This window comes from Dasypus novemcinctus, chromosome 2 (genome assembly GCF_030445035.2).
Source record: "Dasypus novemcinctus isolate mDasNov1 chromosome 2, mDasNov1.1.hap2, whole genome shotgun sequence".
NCBI lineage: Eukaryota > Metazoa > Chordata > Mammalia > Cingulata > Dasypodidae > Dasypus > Dasypus novemcinctus.
The window spans coordinates 40,232,037-40,250,605 of NC_080674.1; the positions used below are offsets into that span (position 1 = coordinate 40,232,037).

The 18,569-nt window shown below is 37.8% G+C and overlaps 1 protein-coding gene across 2 annotated transcripts in view; it reads right to left on the minus strand.

Moving 5' to 3' along the window:
* The window catches only part of CPLANE1 (ciliogenesis and planar polarity effector complex subunit 1), a 174,408-nt gene that overhangs the window by 17,325 nt on the left and 138,514 nt on the right, over positions 1-18,569 (minus strand). For both annotated transcript variants that reach the window (XM_058307927.2, XM_058307923.2), the window contains exons 44-48: positions 16,153-16,317; positions 11,188-11,218; positions 10,531-10,662; positions 2,267-2,432; positions 328-386 (exon numbers count right to left, since the gene is read on the minus strand). In XM_058307927.2, the coding sequence (XP_058163910.1) occupies positions 328-386; positions 2,267-2,432; positions 10,531-10,662; positions 11,188-11,218; positions 16,153-16,317 (553 nt within the window). The remainder of the gene's footprint in view (positions 1-327; positions 387-2,266; positions 2,433-10,530; positions 10,663-11,187; positions 11,219-16,152; positions 16,318-18,569) is intronic.

Here is an 18,569-nt window from a genome sequence, read left to right on the forward strand (position 1 = left end):
TTCTGAAAATCATTAGGTAGGACGATTATTAAAAGGTATTTGCTTTTAGCCCATGTGGGATTTCCCAAATGCATGCACATGTCTAGGCTGGAAGAGGAGGGAAACAGGAGAAATAAGAGTCATAAAAACTGAATGGAACACATAATTATTTGAAAACAAATACCTAAAAAGGCTAATGAGTCTATTTTTTTTCCTTTGCAGTGACTTCTCCCAATGTAAGCTTATCAAAAAAAGGGGACAGGTATGAAAAATGGAATTCCTAAGTCAGTGTCTATGCCTAGGATGAGCAAGCTAGAGAAGTGCTCAGGGCAGAGCTACCAAACTCACCTGTCTTTTTCATGCTTCATCTTCTGTCTCAGCCTAATTTCCCTTGAAGTCATGCAGAACTATACAAGAAATATCCAGTTAATTCATTATTGTTCAGTTTAAATAATTAAGCCATTATGGTCCATGGAAAACATGAAATTGTACTAATCAATTTTAATAGAAGGTTAAAACATAATTTTGCTCTTTAGGAATGAGTGCGAAACACTGTCATGTTTGCTGAAGCTTCCTACCTCAGCACAAAACATGCAAATGTTAAGTTGAAGCATCATGTAATTAAAGTAAAATCCAATTTAATAAATGGAATATAAAATCTGTTTTACTAGTTAAGGTAATGTATTTTCTCAAAAGAGGAGAAACTTATTAGCTGCATTTAAAGTGGAAAGTAGGAACATTTTAGGGATGGACAAATCTACTCTCAGGACTCAGTTTTGTGATTAATCTCATCAAGAGCTTAGTTGATAAAGCAGAAATGCGTCAATTTAAAATCATAATTTTGATGTTTTTAAAAATTTAACAGAATTTACTACAGCAAATGAATTGTAAACTGCAAAATTTAGGTACCATAAGGCAGACTGACAAATGTCAGATAAGTATATCTTGTATGACTGTTATAAGTTACTAATGAGGTTAAGTCTTTTCAGACACTATCACATATAAAAAAGCAGGCATACAGAAGTGACTTCACGTTCTCAAGATCCTATAGAGAAGTAGTCAGTGATAAACTAATGGTCTTATTGACTTCTAATAGAAATTATAATGAAAATTTTAATTACAATAAACCCTCACCAACCACATACATTCACTCAAACAGAAATTGAAAGTAAACAAGTGTCTTTTGATCTTGAGGCAGATGTCACAAAGTCTATGAAACAGTCCCAATGATCTCAGAATTAACTTATTCTAAATTTGGGCACAAAATTCTCATCATCTTGGTTGGGCTTTTGCTTCACTCACCAGGAGGGTAATATCAGAATCACCCTCCCCTTCACTGGATGGGAGAACACACAGAGACATACAGACATACAGACACACACACACACACACACACACCAAACTTTAAGATTCTGGTTATGTACTTCAGTTGCGCTGAAGGTCTCAATCATGTCTTCAGAGCTATTAAGAGAAGGTTATATGCAACCACCAATATGCTCTCCCCAGAGACAGGTCAGTAAATTATACACTTTTGTACTATTTGGTGCTTACATGGGACAACCTTATCTGGAAAATTCACTTTCTTATAGAACTTGTTGAAAAAATGAAGTGTTATATTTTATTTCAGATGACAAAATAAAAGGTAAACTATAATCTAAGTGTAATATAATGTGATGTTCATATTAATGTGATTATCAAAGTAAAACTGCTTTGTTTCAATTTTTGAAAAAAAAAACGTTTGGCATAGCCAGAGTGATGTCTATAGCCAGGGCTCACAAATTGATACTGATAGTTTAAAAGCAGTTGAAAAAAAAGAAAACACCAAAAATCATATATACAGAAGTGTCATTGTTCTGTTGGCAGATGACTGGGCCATAAAGTTTTTTGTATTCTTTGTAGATAACTTACAGAAAAAAAAGCGATTTCTTAAAATGGCAGGAAATGACTTTTATACACACATGGTCAGTTGTTCATCTGCCCTTCTAGCTCATTGAAAGTTAAAGGAATAACTCTAATTGGTCAACCTCCTCATTTGGCTAATGCTAGAGCCATAATTAGCCTGGGTGAGAAAAAAAATATTTAAGATAGTTCAATAGAACATAGTTTGCAGAACACCCTGCTACATTCTATTAAGGTCACTTCTTAACCTGACTTAAGTAAAATGTTGACTTTTCTCTATGCCAAATTAAAAATACAACCCAATTATATTACTCCTTTTTCTGAGTATTAGCAGGAAAAAGCTGTATATAATTCTAAAATTCCATTACCCTTTGCACTGCAGACTTACTGGATTGCTTCTGGGGCAGAAAGGATCATGTTCTTGCCCTCTCTTTTCTGCCAGCTGACTTAGGTACTCTGCCATTCTTTCTTTTCGTTTTTTTTTCATCCAGACTTGAATCTCTCTTCTCTCCTTGTCTGGTCTCTGTGGACGTCTGCCAGACATATGCTGAATCCTAGGAAATTTCACAGTCAAGGCATCATTTGTTTTTAAATTTGTTATACAGATAAGAAATATTACAACTAAACATTGTTTATTTAGAAAGATTTGCTCCTTCCTGAAAAGTAGTATACAATTATGATCTCTAGTCAACTCACTCCAACTTGTCCCCCTGAAATCCACTGAAAACAATTTCAGAAAGACGCCCAACTAAGGAGACCCACAGGTTCTATGGTCATGGCAGATGGGGTTCACTGCCATGTCAGTTGGCCCTTCTTTGGAGCTGGTGTTTCTGCATGATGGAGCTGGACACAGAAGGGATCTCTTTTCACAAGACTTTCATGCTACTTTACTAGAATTGTAGTTGGTGCTGGGGTTTAAGATATATCTAGGGGATTTTAATGTCTGGACTGACAATATGATGGCCAGGCCCTGAGCCTCAACAGACTTCAACTCCTACACTCTGATTTATTGGACTTACCCCACTCAACTAACATGGAGTTGAAGAATGTCAACCACCACACCATGGAGCCTAGAGTGCCTACAACTGAAAGCAGGAGGATTGCATCCAGTATCCATGTGGAATCTAAGCCTCCTCTTGACATAGATGTGCAATGGACACAACCAATCCAAGGTCCACAGAGAAAATGTGGCATTGGTGTGGGAAAAGTGGCCATGGTGGCTGCTGGGTGCGGGGAATGGGAGGAAGAGATGAGATGCGGAGGCGTTTTTGGGACTTGGAGTTGTCCTGGGGGGTGCTTCAGGGACAATTACCGGACATTGTAGATCCTCCCAGGGCCCACTGGATGGAACGTGGGAGAGTATGGGCTATGATGTGGACCACTGACCATGAGGTGCAGCGATGCCCAGAGATGTACTTACCAAATGCAATGGATGTGTCATGATGATGGGAGAGAGTGTTGCTGTGGGGGGAGTGGTGGGGTGGGGGCAGTGGGGTTGAATGGGACCTCATATTTTTTGAATGTAATATTTTTAAAAAATGAATAAAAAATTTTTTTAAAAATCCAAGTTACTACAAAAAAAAAAAAAAAAAAAAAGAAAAAGAAAGACGCCCAAATGGTCTCTTCAGTCTTCATCCCACTGGACTTCTAACATTTGACACATCAGCTTTCCCCTTCACCTTTAAACTCTTTTACCTATATCTTTTCCTAACTCTTGAAACACTGGCTCCTTTCTTCCCTGCTCACCATTTCAATCTTGATGTCTTTCAAAGACCTGTTTTGGTCTCATTTCTCTATCATCTATTCTCTGGACTATCACAATCACTTCCAAAGCCTGGAGTACAGAGATGACTTCCAAGCATTGCCCTTTTGAATTTACTCCCACACTATACTTCCTATGGCTAACTCTAGCAATGACCGACAATGGCAGCATGGCAGGCCCATTTCTGCAAGAAACAGGACTCCTCTGATGGATGACTTTGGCTGAAGTTCTCGCCGAACTGTCTGAAATGTCCTTTGAACTATACTGCACTCTTAGATTCTACCTATCCAACCCTGCTTCTGTCTTTGACATTTGAATTTAGCGAATCCCCCAAAATGATTTTTTTTTTTACCTAATCCATTCTTGTGGGTGTGAGACCATTTGATTACATTAGATTAGGTTAAGGGATCTTGATTACATTGTTTTTGAGGCATGACTCAGTCTGGGTCTCTGCCCTCTTACTGAAGCCTAATATAAATGAAGACCCAGAGAGATAGAAGACACACAGAATGAGAGTTCGGCCATTTTGATCAGACTACGTGTGAGAGAGGATCCAAGGATCACTAGCAGCTGAAGCTGAGGCACAAAGCCCCCATGGGGCTGGGTCCATGGCGCAGCTCAAGGCAGGAGAGACAAGCCATATGCCTAATCACCCACAGCTCAGCTACTGGAGATAGTGACTCTTGATGGGAAGGGAGGGACCTCAGCAGAGAGGGCTGTCACCTTCTCTCACCATGTGGCAGGATGTCAGGATCCCCAGTAGCTGACTTTGGTGAGAAAGCATCTCTGATAAGTGCATTGATTAGGACATTTTTGCAGACTTGCAACTTTAAGCTTTTACCCCTAGTAAATTTCCCATTATAAAAGCTAACTCATTTCTGGTATTTTTGTACCGGCAATCTTTGGCAAACTAATACACCCTCTCTCCTTCACAGGGAAGAGTCAGACCTGCATTATAATCTGCCACCTCTCCTTAATTCCTCAGATTTTTTTCCTCCTTTTTCCCTCACATGTATTTCAAAACCTCAGTAAATCTCTTGTACATCTAATTCCACCTCAGCTTCTGTTTCTCAGGAGATCCAAACTAATGTAAGTTGTACTGATCATGGTCTGAGAAAACAGGCAGTATTAGAGATTTGAGCCAGACTCACTCATCACCCAGTGTACCAAGAGGACAACATCCTAAATGGTAGATGAGCCATGGAGAGTCCCTGGCACAAGGTGGCAACCCAATTACAAAAGATCTCACTGGTGGTGGTGTCAGAAAACATCGAGATGGAAGAAAACACCACAGTATATGTGATGTTTCTAGTATTTGAAAGATATTGGGAGTCTGGGCTTGCAATCCTAAAAAAAATGTGGGAGTGGCTAGGTACTGCTAAGTTTTATTAATACCAACAGAGGAATAAAAACTGTGAGCCATTAACAAGCACGTAAAGGGTAAGTGTGAGAGTCAGAAGACCTCTTTGGAAGTTACAAAAAGACCCTTCTCCTCTGCAGTGGAAAAGCAGCAGTGAAGATCTGATAGAGTTCTTCAGAGTTCTCTAGAAAAGCCTGAATGCTAGCCAAAGAGGTCTTATGCTACAGGCAGAGCCCTGGCAGGAAAACCTGAGATCCTACAAAGAAAGGTGACATCACAGGGAAGGCCCTGTGCATGTTGGGTCTGCAAATCCCCCTGAGCCTTCAGGGCTCTCAGAAATGTCCTACATTTCCTTAGTAAAAACTAGCTTCAGAGGCTTTTCCTACATGTGGCAACAGACATATCTGTCAGGAGCTATCCCAAACTGTCTCCTGGCTTCAAGTCCAATAACTAAGGATAAATCCAAGCATTACCCAACTGGGGATGTGCTGGGCTTGATAAGAGAGAAAAGAGACTATACACCAAAGGTGTTGCAAGAATTAGCTAGCATGTACCACTAGGAACCAGCGAGGTACTGTAAGAATGGACTGATCAAGGGGACTGAAATATAAGACCAGATAAACAATTCATTGACTTAGAGGCACTTTCTCAGGACACAGGATTAAGCACCCTGGGCAAGGTAGGACCCCAGGAATGGGGCAAACAACCAGCTAGGATAGCTCTTAGAAGCCTGGGAAAAGAAATGGCCAACAGTGAGCAAAGTGGAAATCCTGAGTTGTCTTGTCCAATGTTAAAAGATAGAAATGAGGTAGCTGGTGTAAGTAGGCAGACTGAATTGGATATGTTATGTAAGGCCAGAAGACCCAAAAAAGGATTAGGTTCCATGGAAGGTGCAGAGATCATACCATTCTCCAACGCCATTAAAAATGTGCTGGTGAGAGGGCTTCAGCATCACCAAGAAGCTCAGTGGTGGCCTCCTCTGCAGGCCAGGGCTGATGGTAGGATAGGCAGTCTAAAAGCTGAGTCATTCATACTCGTGAGGATAATGGAGCCTATAATTACTGAAATTACCTGCATGGTCAGAGGAGTGTTGATGGCTAAGAGAGAACAGCATCCCTAGTGACAGAATAGATGGGCAGCCAACAAGGATTCTGCTTAACATCTACAACCAAAAATAAGGAAGAATGAAAGTGCAGGAGGCTGAAAGTGATTGTCCCAATAAAAAGTCACAATCTCTTGTTCTATTTCCATACCTGAGCCAATTTTTAGACCTTGGTTCCTGTATTAGTCAGCCAAAGGAGTACTGATGCAAAATACCAGAAATCTGCTGGGTGTTATAAAGGGCATTTATCTGGGGTAGGAGCTTACAGATACCAGGCCATAAAGCATAAGTTACTTCCCTCACCAAAGTCTATTTGGAGCAAGATGGCTGCCAACATCAAGGGTTCAGGCTTCCGGGGTTCCTACGTTCCTGGGGCTTGCTTTACTCTGGGTTCAAGGTTCCTTTCTTCCTGGTGCTGGCTTCGTTCCTCTGCAGGCTTACTTTCTGGGGCTCCAGCTTAAGTCTTCAACATCAAACTCCAACATAAAAACTCCAATATCAGAAACCCTCTCATTAAAAGCTCCAACTCTGTCCTTTGCCATGCCTTTTATCTGCGAGTCCCCACCCACCAAGGGTTGGGGACTCAACGCCTTAATGATGTGGCCCAATCAAAACCCTAATCATAACTCAATCATGCCCAGGTACAGATCAGATTACAAGCATAATCCAATATTTCTTTTTGGAATTCATCAATTATCTAAAACTGCTACAGTTCCATTGACCATAGAAGTGGCCAGGTCCCTAGGAAAAAAGACTCTGAAATATTGTGACAAGTAGATACTGTTACGATTCCCTCATACTTCTTGCATGGGGCCTACAGTACTCAGATAACTGTAGACTATAAAAATGCGGCTACTAGAAATTTTGAGGACTTTGGGACACAGGGCCTGACTGATATTAGTCCCTATCATTATCCCCATTTCAGTTTCCAGTTTGATCCCTGAAGAAGAAACCAACCAGATGATTGCAGACTACTGTAGCCTTAACTAAGCAGTAGCCTTGACTGCAGCTGCTGAGCTGGATGTGGTATTTTTCCTAGGTCAGATTCATAAAGCCTCAGGTATTTGGTATGTGGCCACTGACTTGGGAATGTGTCCTTTTCCATTCTGAATTAAAAAGAAGATAAAAAATAGTTTGTGTTGATGTGGGATAGTCAACACTATCCATTTACAGTTTTGCCTCAGAGCTAAAGGAAGGAAGCACAGCACCTGGTAGGCCTCTTTGGGTTCTGGAAGCCAAACATTCCATACTTAGAAATACTGCTACAGGCCATATACTGGACGACACAGAAGACTACCACTCTGAGTGGGGTCCAGAGCAAGAACGTGTTCTGCAGCAGGTCGAGGCTGTGGTGCCACTTGGGCCATATGTGTTGGAAGACTCTGGTATCAGATATGCCAGTGTTAAGAAAAAATGCATTATGGAGTTTATGGCAAGACCTCATGGGATTCTAAAGAAAGGACATGCCATTTGTAGCAGAGAATGAGAAGGGTATGATTATCAAGGGTTCAGTCCCCAAGGAAGGAAGGTTTAGGTCATACCAGTATGTTAGCAATATCTGCCAAGGTGACGGTAAAGGGAATTTAGAATGGATAGTGGAGTAAGGAGAATATAAGTACCACTTGCAGCCCTGAGATCAACTATAGTGACAGCTATAGTTCCTCTCACTAACCAACCTCTTCTAAATTTCATTCCAGAAAAAGAGGTCATGGGAACCATGGAGGAGCTGCTCGTCTGTACGTGTAAGGGTTGGACTGTGGCAGCCATGAAAATATGCCACTCAGATCTCCTGCTGCAGGAAGCATAATTCACCAAAGGCTCTAGCTGCTGCCTTTCTGGATTCATCCCTGCGTCTATACTGAGGCCAGGCAGCCAAAGGGCTGCTCCCAGCCAATGGCTGAACATAGCAGGGATATAATGCAGGTAAACATTCATGTGAGAGGCAGGACTCCTCTGTTTGGCAACTTTAGTTTGAGGACTCTCCCATCATCAAAGCCAAAACTTTCTTAAAACCGTACTGTAGTCTTAGATTCTTTCTACCCACCCCTACTTCCTCCTCTCTCTCATAGGCGTGTATGGAGAAAAAAATAAAAATTGCAGGCCTGAGACTACGATCCTGAGAAAGACTGGCCCTTGTCCAACACTGGAACTTGGATTTCAGGAGAGTTCCCGCCAGTTCCAAAACTTTTAAGAGTGACTCATTGGGCTTAAAGTATCTGTACAAATAATGTAGTTTATGCTGAACACCTGCTTTCCTTCTGGGAATCTGGCATCTTGGTGCATGTTAGGTAGAGGATGCCTACTCAACCAGGCCCTACTTGACCAATCCCTGGGCAATGAGTAGTCTAATGACCTTCCCTGGTAGACAACATTTCATACATGTTGTCACAACTCATTGCTGGAAGACTAAAGTGTGTCCTGTATGGCTCCACTGCAAGAGGATTCTTGGAAGCTTATGCCTGATTTTCCTTAGATTTCACACCAGGCCCCCTTTCCCTTTGCAGATTTTGCTTTGAACAATTTTGCCGTTATAAATTATAGCCCTGAGTATTGCTCTATGCTGAGTCTTGGGGCCCTTCAACACTGCATCAGATCCATACTGTCAAAGCAGTCTGGTAGCTGTCTCCACCTCCTCTTGCTCTCTCCCCTTTTTCCCTCACTGGCATTTCTCCAAATAAATCTCTTATGCATCTAAATCCTCTCTTGGCATCTTCTTCATGAAGGCCCTAAAACCAACCTACCAATTAACATTACCAGGTGAATGTTCTCCTGGCACTTTACAACATATCTAAAACTGCACTCTCTATCTTGGTAAAGAAATTACCATCAATTCAGTCTTCCAAGTTGAAAAGCTAGCATTCTCAATTCCTCCAGAGAGTCTCCTGTGTTTACTCCTGTTACCCTACACTCTACATTCCAATACACTTCATCTCTACCTCTAACTAGCTCCCGTTTCGGGTCTTTGAGCCCTTTGCTGACTCCTCCTCTGCTGCCCAATAAGGTGAACTCAGTGAGTGCCTCTGGTCCCCAATCCCCAGCCAAGAGTTCCAGCTAGCCCCACTCTTCCCTTGCAACCCTCAAACACCAGTCACATTTAATTCCTTGCTCTTCATAGCCTATCACACATTTGCATATTATATTTTCTCTGTCTAGAATATCCATTCTTCCAATTACCAGTCACATGAATTTCTGTGGATCCTTGAGATACAGCTCAAATACCTTAGTTAATGAAGGTGCCTTCCTTGCCTGGCTCTCTTCCCCTAAGCTTCTGCGGTACACTGATACAACTTAGTCTTAAGTCATACCATAAATTTATAATTCCAGCTGCATTCAAGAGTATAAATCATGTTTTATTTTTATTCTAATTCTTGACATTTAATAGAATATTGATGAATTATTCATAAAATGATCATACACTTAAGAAAAGTAACAATTCCAATATGTGATTCTATTAAATGTATATATATTCACATACATATATATATACACACATACCTCTTAGCGTATATTAAAAAGTCAAACCTATAATAGCAGCTATGCTTCTTTATTTACTAGTTCAAGTCTTCTTAATACCTCAAGGAAAATGTGGTGTATTTTAAATGAATTTACAAGGCTGCTGCATGGAAATAGTATACAAAAGAATAAAAGACAATTTCTATTTAATTTGTGGAATTAACTGCTGTATTATGACCTAATATCAAGACCATATAAGAATCTAATTCCCTGGCAGGAAGAGACGAGATGTGGAGGCGTCTTAGGGACTTGGGGCTGCCCTGGATGGTGCTTCAGGGGCAATCACCGGACATTGTAAATCCTCACAGGGCCCACTGGATGGAATGGGGGAGAGTATGGGCCATGATGTACTTACCAAATGCAATGGATGTGTCATGATGATGGGAATGAGTGTTGCTGGGGGGGGGAGTAGTGGGATGGGGGTGGTGGGGTTGAAGGGGTCCTCATATATTTTTTTTAATGTAATATTTTTACAAAATCAATTAAAATATATATATATAAGAATCTAATTCCCTTGTAAAATACATTTAATTTCCTTCAACACATTTTAACCTAATGTTCCAAGAAAAAGCCATTTTAAATGTCTTCCAAAGATTATTATTTAGGGTAGAATACTACGACTTTAAAGCATTAATTACTTCTGAGAAGAAATAGAATTAAATTCTATTGTACTTAGAGTGATAAGATCTTGGGAAAACTTGTAAAAATACTGTATTAGTCAAATAAACCATCTATAAACCATTGGGGGAGAGGAAAGAATGACACATAAACATCATAAAATGTATTTATGAAGAAAAAATCTCTTCTGAGCTTTGAATCTGTTTCATAAAAATCACATTAAAATATGGCCAATTTTGAACATCCTCAAACCATAAACATTTTAAATGGATTACAAGCCAAGTATTCAATGATTACCTGGAGACAGTCTTAGCTTGTTGTCTGGTTAGGCCAAGCTCTTCACTGGAAACTCCACCTTTTGTTATTAGATCATCAATAATATCTGCAATATCAGTCAATCCAGTCATCTGGAGTGGATCTACTGAAACACTTCATTTGCAAATGCAATTTGAGAAAAACTAGTTAGCATCTACAACTTAATTACATAAGGAAAAATGCATGTATAAAACTATGCCCTCTAAAAGCATAAACGAACACAAAGAGATAAACCTATCTATTGTTCTTTTGATTTCTGTAATTCCAGCATCTCCCAGTGGAAAAGACTAACCATCAGTAACTGATGACTTGGTAGGTACTCTAAAAAAAGCAAACATAGGGCCCAAGGAAAAACCTCTACAGGTCTTGCCTACAGAAATTTTAATATATATTTACTGAAAACAAAGGTAACAAATGTAGGTCATTGTATTCTAATCGCCTACAGCAAAACAGTAAGACACACAACAATTCTCAGTTTTGTACAATACCCCATTACCAATGGGATTTATTATATTCCTTTAAAACAATAAAAGGTGTGTAGTGTAGAATTTCACATACATATAAACAAGAAAATTTCTAGAATACATCATTTATATTCAACTTTAAGTAAAATTATGAATTAACTTTTAGGATATTTACCTCTCAAATAATCCATCACTGTTATTCATACCTTAAAAAAAAGAAACAATATTAATAAAAATTTCACGGCAGTTTTTAGTATTTTCAATTATTAACTGAATTTAGGAATTGTATAACCAGAAATTCAAGTATTTTTAAACCTCTAAATTGTTTTTTTTGTTAAAAATTTTTTAAAAAGATACTTAGATTACATAAATGTTACATAAAAAATATAGGGGATTCCCATATGCCCTGCTCCCCATACCGCCCACATTTTCTCACATAAACAACGTCCTTCATTAGTGTGGTAAATTCATTGCAATTGATGAACACATTTGGGGCATTGCCACTGAGCATGGATTATAGTTTACATTATAGTTTACACTCTCTCCCACACAATTCTGTAAGTTATAGGGAGCTACATAAAGGCCTATATCTGTCATTGCAATGGCATTCAGGATGATTCCCAAGTCCTGAAAATGCAAATTGGTTTTAAAATGTATATGTATAGAATATTTATTTTCCTCTTGAATATGCTATTTGGTAGTGAATATTATACACATTTTAACATTACTCCAAAGTACTCTGGATTAATATACTTCAGGAGGTACAACCTTTCTTTGTTTAGTTCATAGTTTAGAGAACTGGAATGCAATTTATTACAACAAGAAAAACAAATGAAAAACAAAAACAGAAAAAAAAGCTGTAATGATCTGAAAGTAATACATTTGGGAAAATATCTCATTTAAATCTAAGAAGCATTTACTTGGAAGAAGTTGACAAACAATAATTATTAAGCTTTGTCCAATTTTAAATACATATTTTAAAAGCAAAATACTGTATTCAATTTTCTATATGTTTAACTCTCAAGAAAATTGAGTTAATACAGGAAAAGTACTCTGACATCTCTTATCAAAAAAAATTTTCCTAATATTAAAAAAATGAATAAAAACCGAAAAAAAATTTTTCCTTGTTAACATTTTTCAACTAAGATAAAACCAACCTGCTTCTAAGACTGATATATTCACATTTGTTTAATATTAAATAAATATGCTCTCTTAAGCATGTTTTTCTTTTAATTTATTAATCCCCAAATCTAGTATTTTACATTTGTCTTTTTTCTCAGTCTGACATTTGTGAATTCTTAATAGCAATTAACTAAATTTAAGCGGAAAATACTTTATAGAAATCTAAAATTACAGCAATAGTAATAATTCTACCTCTTATATCCTTTTGCTCATGAGGTAAAGGAAACTACTTGGAAAAGACAGGGTACATTAAAGATTCACTTCCTATCAGTGCTTGAGCGGCCCCTACTGGCTTATTTTGAAAAAGTGTAAAGAATCCCCTCCGTACTGACTGAGCAGCAAGACTTATTCAAACTGCATAATAGTAAGTAGGTGAGATTTGTCAAAAATAGTGACCTCTTAGGTTAAAGTTAGAAGTGACAAGTCATCCCACATGGATGAGCAAGTTGTCCTTCCTTCTGCTGTTGGTACAATCTGACCATGACAACGATACCTATAAACCTGGGCAACTATAGCACTTCTCATTAACTATGGCTACAGAGACTACTCATTTGCAGAACTCCAGAGCACTTTGATAACAAATGAATTTATTAACTTCCTTCCTAAACAGCTTCATGTTTAGAGATAAATTGTCTCACATGGTAGAATTTATGCCTCTGGTCCCTGATGAAGACCATCCTCGGTTTAGTTATTGTTAAGAAAAGCCCCAACTACTGTAAGTAAAGATTAATCAAATAAAAAAGGTGTTACTACTAAGAAATGAAACTGATTTATTTCAAAGAGCAGGAAAATGTTATATCCAAATAAATATCTTTTAAAAGTAGTTAATTAGGGAAATTCTATCCCTACTCCATTTTAAAGCCATTTTTGGAACTTCTCCTTTGGGACTTCCTTCATAGTCAATTACTGAACACAAGAGATCATTTCTTTACTGGATAACCACAATTCCTTATTTTTAATTGTAACTGTGATTCTCAGTCTGATCATCTACTTCATTTGACAGAAATGTCTCTAAATTTTGGCTGTTATAAAAATTAAATTCATCCTCTTGGATAAATATTTGTCACTTTTAAGAATACTCAGAAAAATGTGCTAAGAAATGGTAGTCAATTTCAAAAGAGAAAATGTAAACTAATTTTGAGCATTAGAAGGAAGAGAATGAACACTGAGCTTCCCAAAATGCCAAGTTAGGAGAAGAAAAAAATCTGTTAGGGCATCTAAACTCTGTGCTTTGCTAAAACATAACAATTCAGTTTTCTTATTTTTAACCTACAATCATACATCAATTATGTAGTGAAAAATATTTAAATTTTTCCATCTTTATATGTGTTATGCCATTTATTAATGCTTTTCATTCTATTCTCTTGCAACCTAATTTGAGAAGCTATTACAATTCTGAATGAACCACATTAACCTGGTACCTTCAAGTTCTTTTTCCACTATCTTGTCTTTAAACATTGGAGAGTTTGTATGTCTCCCCATCATTAAATAATCTTTGCCTTTATTTCTCTTCTGTTATCTCATTTCTCTTCTTTTTACTTCAGAAATCCTGATTAAGTAGCCTATACTTAGAGCTTCTTGAGCATGTCTTTATCCCCAGCCTGCCTTCTTTACTCTTGTTGCTACAGTGAAAGTCCCCAAAAACTCTTGGAATTCAATCTTCATTGTTGACTTTCTGGTGGCATATGGAACTGTTAGGCACTTCTTGCAAATATCTTCTCGAGATTCTGCTCACTTGTTTTCCTAATAGGACATTCCTCACTCTCTAATGGGTGACTGTGTAATAAAGAATTTGGCCCTGCCCGTAGAGAGGTCATTTGCCCTCAGCCTCTGGGACTCATCTATGTCATACCTGATAGCAGTATATTTTTTAGGGTGGGGGCCAGCCACATGGGATCATAGGATGGGGCCTTGCAATGATAGTCATGGAGTACGGGACTGGCCACTCAATCAACCATGTGATTTAGGTTGGGGGCTTTAGGTTATGAGTTCAACCACATGAGCAATCACTCACTCAATAATGCCTACATAATGAAGCCCCATTAAAGATTCTGGACACCAAAGTTTAGACATGCTTTCCCGGTCTCCAACACTCTGTGTGTATTGTCACACATTGATGCCGGGAGGACAATGTGTCCTATCCACAGGAAAGGGCAACAGAAGCTCTACATGTGGAATCCTCCCAGACTCTGCCTATGTGACTTTTTCTTTGGCCTATTTTAATCTGTATCCTCTCTAATAAACTGTAGCTGTGAGTTCTGTGAGTTCTTCTAGCAAACCATTGAAACTGACGGTGGTTTTGGAAACTCCCCAAACTTGAAGGTGGTGTCACAAGTGAGGGTGGTGGTATACTACGTTACCACAATAAAAATTAAAAAAAAAAAAGAAGGGAGGATGGTCTTCTGTGGAAAACCATGCCTTCAACCTTTGCAGTTTGCTAATTCTGGACCACGACATTTCACAAAATCGATCCTTGGCCTTTTTCCCTTCTTCACTTTTTCTTGCAGACAACAAACTTAACTATACAATTTAGTGAAAAGCTCTTATATCTGTTTTTCAATTTCCACAATTTCAATTTCTAAAAATCTGTGCTGGATATGGCCATTAATATATGCTAGCATAATTTTAATCTGTTAAATTTGGTCTCATAGTGCTCAAGAGTTTGACATTGGACCTAGTCATACGCCTAGCTCCCAGAGTCTGGCAATGCTAAAAAATCATTCATTTTCTCCCTCTTTTATCTACTTAGTCACTGAGTACTGTCAGTTACTTATTCATAATGTCTCAAGTATCCATCTGTTACTTTTTCTTCCCCACAACAATGCCCAGGACCTCATTATTTCACGGGTCAAATTAATTTGATAGCTTAACTAATGGTTCCATGCCTTCATTCTAGCCTTCCTCAAAACCTCTTCATTTTATTCTCTGCTCAGAATTCTCCAGTGATTCCCAGGTATAAAATAGGGTATAAACTTCTCAGATGCAATTAGAAGCTTCCTGTTTAATCTCATTTGCCAATTTCTCCCCATTGGAGAGAAGGAAACTCCAAGTGATCATGAACACGCAGCAATCAAACAGGTTTTCAGATGCTTTATATATGATATTTAAATTTTACAATAACTCTGTGGAGTAGAAATTGTTATCTTTATATGTTAATGACTTAAATTCAAACAGAATCTAGGAAGAACACAGAAAAAATTTAAAAGTTTTAAAGCCAGCTTCTTAATAGCTTAATTTAAGTAAGAGTAAAGCCATTTAAAAAATAGCATATTTTACTGCTTACCTTTCTTTAGTAGTAATAATTAAACCTAAGTAAAATCATCATTGCTCTCAATAGCTAAGGACAAAAAAAACACTACCAAGCCACTGTCAGTGGTTCAAATGTTTTATTATACCCTATTATTCATATGACACAAAGTATTCATTGGGCCTAAAGAATTACATTCTCAGCTGCCAGCTGTAAATGAAATGGAATCTAAAAGTGGCATCAAACTTAAGTCTAAACTGCCTCAAATGTAAAATGAAGATAATAATGGTAGACATCTCCCAGGATGGCCTTAAGCAATCGTGGATATACGTAGAACATAGCAATGCCTGACACATGGGAGAGGCTCAATAAATGATAGACATTGTTATATTTTCAAATCAAGGCTCAAGTTTTGAAAAACTGGATTTTTCAATTTTAGTAAAAATCTACTACCAGAGTAATTCCAGTTGCTTATATTTAACATTTAATGTTATAGAGAAATGCAATGCATGGTTGCAGTGTTTCTTAGGAAGATAACAGATGATACTGTTCTTTGTGTGAATGGTACAATTTCTAAATTCCCTTCCCTTGAAATTAATAAATATTACAAAAAGCCTTCATAAACCATTCATAAATATATTTCCAGTAAATATCCTTAGTAACATTATAATATAAAATACAAATATAAATGATATAAGTGAAGAACAATACCAGGAGAAATAATATTCTGGTCACTGGAAAAGCTGACGATTGAATCAGCAGAAGGAAACACACACGCTTTTCGATGAGAATGACTGTCTGTTACAGAAAATTCAGCTTCTGAAGTCTCCTCTTTGTCACTTTGCTCTTCCTTATCCATATGAGTCAAGAAATGCACTAATCCAGAGATTATATTGCAAGAAAATAGTAGAGAGAAAAAATTATGTGGAAAAATGTCAATTAGCTAACTGTTCCACATGGCAACACAATGTTAGAAGTTTGCAACCTATTCTGATAGCTTTCTACCATACAGTGAATTAATTTACTAAGAAATTTAAAATTAAATCTCTCCAATAATTTAAAAAACAATTAAAATTCACCAAGTTAAAGAGGTTAGGCTTACACACTGCTATAAAAACAGAAAAATGCTAAATTAAAGAGTTTAATACATAACCAAGCCCTCTAAATAGAGAATACTATGGTGCTAGAAAAGAAAAAGAAACTAAAGCTGGAGCAAAAATTGGACAAATGATGTTAGGATAGCCCACAGAGGAATAAGAGATATGATTTTTTCAGACTGCAATGAGGAGAACTAAGCTAATTGCATATGGCCTACAGCTTTGAAGGAGAGCTCTCTCCATAAAATGGGTACAAGAAAAATTATTCTTTGGAGAAGGAGCAAAGAAATTTTCTATCTGCCTGGATAGGGTGGTAAGTTCATAAATCAACCCCAAGAAATTAAAACCCCAGTTTTGCCATGAGTAGGTGTGGGCACTGAATTTATTCTATCTATAGTACAGCAACTCTAAGTCAAGACATTTATATAAAAACCTGTCCAAACCTTTTATTTTCTGCAAGAAATAAATGCAAAACTACTTCAAAGACAAACATATGCAAACCAGCAGAAATTCTACTAAAGATAATACCATGATTAAAAAATTACAAACACCGGAAACAACCACCATGAAAGAAAGTCAGTGAAGATTCAACAAATGAAAATTATGAGCATAAGGAAATAAAACAATCTGAAAGGGTATAAAATGTGACTGAAATTAATAAATAAATAAAAGAAGGAAGAGAAGCCATAATAAAAGAATAGAACAGTACGAACGACATATAGGTTTAAAAAGAAAATAAACAGAACTTCTAGAAATTAAAAATGTCATTACCAAAACTAAAATCCTAATGAATAGGCAAAACAGCAAAGAAGACAAAGCTGAAGAGATAATTAGTAAACTGAAAGACAGATCTAAGGAAATCATTCTGCGTACATCATTGAGAGAAAAAGAAAGTTGGAAATTATGAAGGAGTGGTTAAAAGAAATAGGGGACAGGACCCTGGGACCACATCCCATAGATTCTCCTCCCTCAATCCATGCCTGGTGGCTGCCTTTCCCTTCTACTATGCAATGACTCCACTGGTCCCCACTTGAAGTCTCATCCTTCTAGGTCTATGACCCAGAGTGTTTGTGAGTCATGTCATTCTGTCTTCTTTCTTTCTTGATTCATTTGCTGCAGGAGGTAGTGCTCAGTATTTTCCATGTATCCCTTTTAGTAGTAGTAATATGACTACTACTATTATTACTACTACTACATTTGAAAATAAAACTTTTTTACTTGTAAATACTTTTAAACTTACAGGACAGTTACAAAAATAATACAAACCTCATATGGAGAACTCCAGAATACCCCAACCCACATCCCCAGATACCGAGATTTACCAATTTTAACATTTTACCATATTTGCCATATCATTTTATCTATTCATTTTCTGATCACTTGAGTATAGGCTGCATACATCATGCTCCTTGAATACATAATACTGTCATGTATACTTCCTAAGAACAAAAATATTCAATTTTGTAAATACCTTAAGTGCATTTAACCAGTTCTATAAAGCTTAGAGTCTACATTCCAATTTTTTTCATATGTTCCAAAATATCTTTTTTTTTTTTTTTTAAAGATTTATTTATTTATTTAATTTCCCCCCCTCCCCTGGTTGTCTGTTCTTGGTGTCTATTTGCTGCGTCTTGTTTCTTTGTCCGCTTCTGTTGTCGTCAGCGGCACGGGAAGTGTGTGCGGCGCCATTCCTGGGCAGGCTGCTCTTTCTTTTCACGCTAGGCGGCTTTCCTCACGGGCGCACTCCTTGTGCGTGGGGCTCCCCCACGCGGGGGACACCCTTGCGTGGCACGGCACTCCTTGCGCGCATCAGCACTGCGCATGGCCAGCTCCACACGGGTCAAGGAGGTCCGGGGTTTGAACCGCGGACCTCCCATATGGTAGACGGACGCCCTAACCACTGGGCCAAAGTCCGTTTCCCCAAAATATCTTTTTGAGACTCTTCTCCTCTTACTAGATCCCACCAAGGATCATATATGGTATTTAATAGTTCTTTCTCCTTCTTCTGTTTTTTTTTAAATTGTGGGAACA